This window comes from Triplophysa dalaica, chromosome 19 (assembly GCF_015846415.1).
Source record: "Triplophysa dalaica isolate WHDGS20190420 chromosome 19, ASM1584641v1, whole genome shotgun sequence".
Classification (NCBI taxonomy): domain Eukaryota; kingdom Metazoa; phylum Chordata; class Actinopteri; order Cypriniformes; family Nemacheilidae; genus Triplophysa; species Triplophysa dalaica.
Window position 1 is genome coordinate 12928640 of NC_079560.1, and position 4052 is coordinate 12932691.

General features: G+C 39.9%; 1 protein-coding gene across 1 annotated transcript; it reads right to left on the minus strand.

The window, feature by feature from the left end:
* Positions 1–202: 202 nt before the first annotated feature.
* LOC130407990 (olfactory receptor 52N5-like) lies at positions 203–3818 on the minus strand. Its single transcript, XM_056731366.1, has 2 exons — positions 3806–3818; positions 203–1149 (listed from the first exon to the last, which is right to left on the minus strand). The coding sequence occupies exon 2, from the start codon at positions 1139–1141 to the stop codon at positions 203–205; it is 939 nt and encodes a 312-aa protein (XP_056587344.1). The 5' UTR covers positions 1142–1149; positions 3806–3818.
* Between the last annotated feature and the right edge of the window lie 234 nt (positions 3819–4052).

A 4052-nucleotide genomic window follows, 5' to 3' on the forward strand; every position in this document is an offset into this window, starting at 1 on the left:
GTGTTCATAATATAATCTTGATCAAGACTTCCCATATGGAATATGTTCACATATTTAATTTATATGTAAATATTTATGAGACATTTGTATATAGAAAAAAATAATGCTAGTGGTATGTTCCCATTTTGTATGTTTGATTTGAAAATCTCTACACATCATTACATTGACGGCTTAATTTTATGATAGAAAAAACATGTTAATATTATTTAGTATATACTTTGTTCCTAAAAATTTTTAAAATGCTATGTCGTATTTCTTTAGCTTGTAAACCATATATTAAGGGATTCAAGCCTGGTGGTATGACATATAACATTACACTTGATAACTTTCGCGTTTCAGTGTAATCAGGGAAACGATGAAGAACAATAAAGATGAATCCAGTTATCAACATGATTAAATATACCGCCAAATGAGTGAGACAGGTTTTTATGGCTTTGCTGTTTCTTGATTTGTTTTTGCTTTTTATGCAAACGATCGCTATCCTGAGATATGTCATTACTGTACACCCAATTGAAAAGGTAAGCAACACGACAGTAAAAGCCAATCCATACACATTATTGATCACCACATTTTCACAGGACAGTTTAAACAGTGAAGCATTGTCACAGAAGTAATTTTGTATGACTGATCTGCAGTGAGACAGACGTGCAGTCAGAGCGATCAGAATCCCCACCATCACAAAAGAAACACCCCAGGCTCCTGCAGATAATTTCACAATCATTTTGTTTGTCATTATTGATGAATATCGTAATGGATTGCAAATGGCCACATATCTGTCAAAGGCCATGATCATGAGTACCGTGTGAGATGAAGCCCCATACAAATGAGAAAAAAAAGCTTGAGAAACACACTCCATGTATGTGATGTATCGCGCGGAGGGATCAGTTAAAATATCCTTCAACATGCGTGGTATAACAACAGTTGCCCCAATCACATCATTCAGTGGTAAATGACAGAATAGAATGTGCATCGGCTCATGTAAACTTTTTTCTGCCAAGACCTGAATCACAATCCCAATGTTTAATATCATTATTACCACATAAGCAATCAGAAGAAAGATAAATGCAGGGTGGCTTGACTGAGGTGTAACGTTCAGTCCTTCCACTAAGAGTACGCTGTATCTAAATGTCAGGTTGTCCATCTGTGACCCTAAAGAAAACATAGAAAGGGAGATTACAACATTAATATTTTTTTAAAAGTACATTGTCTTTTTTTAACATTAGTAGGCAGCATATTTTCTGATATACAAACATGACACATAACAGTGTAGAACTGTTTACTTGCTCCTGTTAAGCCTTTGATCTTTTCTAGAGAATCTAACAAAAGGACATATATAATAATAATATTTTAATAAAATGAAAATATAATCCTAAAATATTACGAGGGAAAATTATGGACACATTCAAGAGTTGTCATGTTACCCAAAAAATATTGGTGGTCGCCGTCCAATTGTGTATAATATGGGAATTAAGTATGTGACGATATATTTGCTCAAAGTGGGTTAGATAGTAATCCTGACATTCAAGAGCTCATCCTGTTTGTCTCCGTGTAATGTTTAGATACTGTGACCTGGCCATTTTATAAGACAATAACTTTTGTCTTGTCATCATATTCCTAAAAGTAAACTCTCTTTTCTGTGGTTGGAAATCTGTTGACTTTTTTTTTAAATACACTAGGGGCAGTTGTTTTTCGATCAAGACACCTGTATTAAAATTAGTATAAGGTTTAAGGGCAGGGGTGGTTCTTGTGTATGGCAGATTATGGCAGTTGCCAAACACTGCTTTCAGACAAAAGTGAAAATAAAGTGTGAATACTGATGCTCATTAAAGATGATCAAAATTGTTTGACTATTGTATATTTTTGGCATGGGCGTCAGAAGCAAGTGTATTTTAGAGTGTAAATTACCAGTAGTTTCTATGGTATAGTAAGACTTATGAATGACTCAAGAGTCAGATGCAGGAAAAGGTAGGTTTTATTTGACCCAGCTCAAAAAGGCTCATACAGGGAAATAAAAGCACAAATACAGAATACCTGGAGATCAAAAGCAGCAAAAGTCAATACATGCTCCAGCGCTCGGCCGGGAAGTACAGGGGAGTTCACCGAAAGGTGTGTAAATCAGCAGGAGCAAAATAGTCAATGTCTCAACGAACAAATCGAGGGAGTGCGCCCAGAAAGGGCCAAGGAAAAGTCCACCTGCTCCAGACAGGTTAAAAACAAGAAAATTGTCAATTGTCAATTGAACATGTGATAGCCCACCATGTGAGCTATCACAGGTAGCTCTAACCGGACCTAGTGCTACCGGACGTCTGTAACACCCCCTCCGTGAGCTGTTCCGTCTGATGTATCCTCATGAAAATGGTTCCCACTCCTGGTAACCCATGAGCTTCCCCAGGTGGGCCTCCTCCAAGGACGAGACCTTACCTATATCCACCATATTCCTCCCCACGGGTAGGAGGTGGCCTCTGCAGCGCATTCCTGATTAAGGAAGTGGCGATACCCGGTGTAAACCCGAGCCGGACGGCCTCTCGCCAGTAGAGAGCTAAGGGCCCCTTCCGTGAAAGGTTACCGGTCAGGGCTGTACCCATCTTTCTCCAAGAAAGCTCTGGAACCCCCCGACCACCACACTGGAAGGTTACAGTTTTGCGAAAGCATCGAGCTGACATGCCCAGGCTTGTTACTGTCGCTTCGCTAGAGATTGTGACGCGATACAGCGTTGTGGCGTTTTCCATAGGCAACCCCATCTGTCGTTCTCGACACAAAGTCGAGAGACCGACAGAAAGGGAACGTCTTGGTTACGTATGTAACCTCAGTTCCCTGATGGAGGGAACGAGACGTTGTGTCCCTTTTGCCACAATCACGTCTCGTATTCTGCTGCAGTCGTGAGGCTCGTCTCCTGTGTAGTTTGCGCCAGGGACATTCTGGAGTTCGCAGGCATATTTTTTGAGACCGCAGGAGAGATGGTCCAAGACAAGCAGTAACAGATGGTTATGTTTAATGGCGGCCTCAATGAACCACTGGTGCGGTGGGAAATGTAGATGCTGAGACCACTGGGCTTCACGGACATGATCAGGTATGCCATGAATCGACCGGAGCTCAGGGTCTCAGTCCAGCCCAAATCCCATCCCCCACTGGCCCTGATCAAGTCAAGCCTAGAATAACAAAAAAACCAAGTGGCTTTTTGTTTCCCTGACAATAAAGTTTGTCTTTTGGCATCAAAACCAGACACCCGAGTGAAAATCACAACATTTAGGCGACCTCGACAGGACATTTATAGAACAGTGAAGTGGACCTCGGCGAGTGGGTAATGGACGAACAACACAACAAAATAGGCCAAAGGTAAGAAGTTTTTGCTTACATAGTTAGGTTGAGTTGTTTGCCAGAGATTGCTCGTGGTGAGACACCTTACATTCTAATGAATTCTTTGAACTAAATTGAAAATAAAAAATCTAAAATAAAATAAAATAAAATAATAAAGGTGGTTTATTCCAAAAGCACTAAATGCGTGAATTGATCTGTGTTTATTAAAAGAGTTACTACCTGCTGTAATTGAGCCCATTTGTAACATAATCAACTCGTCAATTAATCTAGGACATGTCCCAGGGCCCTTTAAGATGGCTGTAATCAAGCCTCTCATCAAAAAACCAAACTTAGACCCCAATGAACTTGTAAGCTATAGACCAATTTCAAATCTACCGTACTTGTCTAAAATACTAGAAAAAGTAGTGTCAACTCAACTGTGTACCTTCCTACAAAATAATGACATGAACGAAAAGTTTCAGTCTGGCTTTAGACCACATCACAGCACTGAAACTGCGCTCGTTAGAATTACAAATGACCTCCTTATTGCATCAGATAAAGGTAACATCTCACTCTTAGTCCTGCTTGACCTTAGTGCTGCTTTCGATACTGTAGACCATAAAATACTTATAGATCGCTTACACAGTTATATCGGTATTCAGGGACAGGCACTGCAATGGTTCAGATCTTACTTAACAGACCAATATCAATACGTCCATTTAAATGGGAAATCATCAAATCTTACGCAAGTAAAT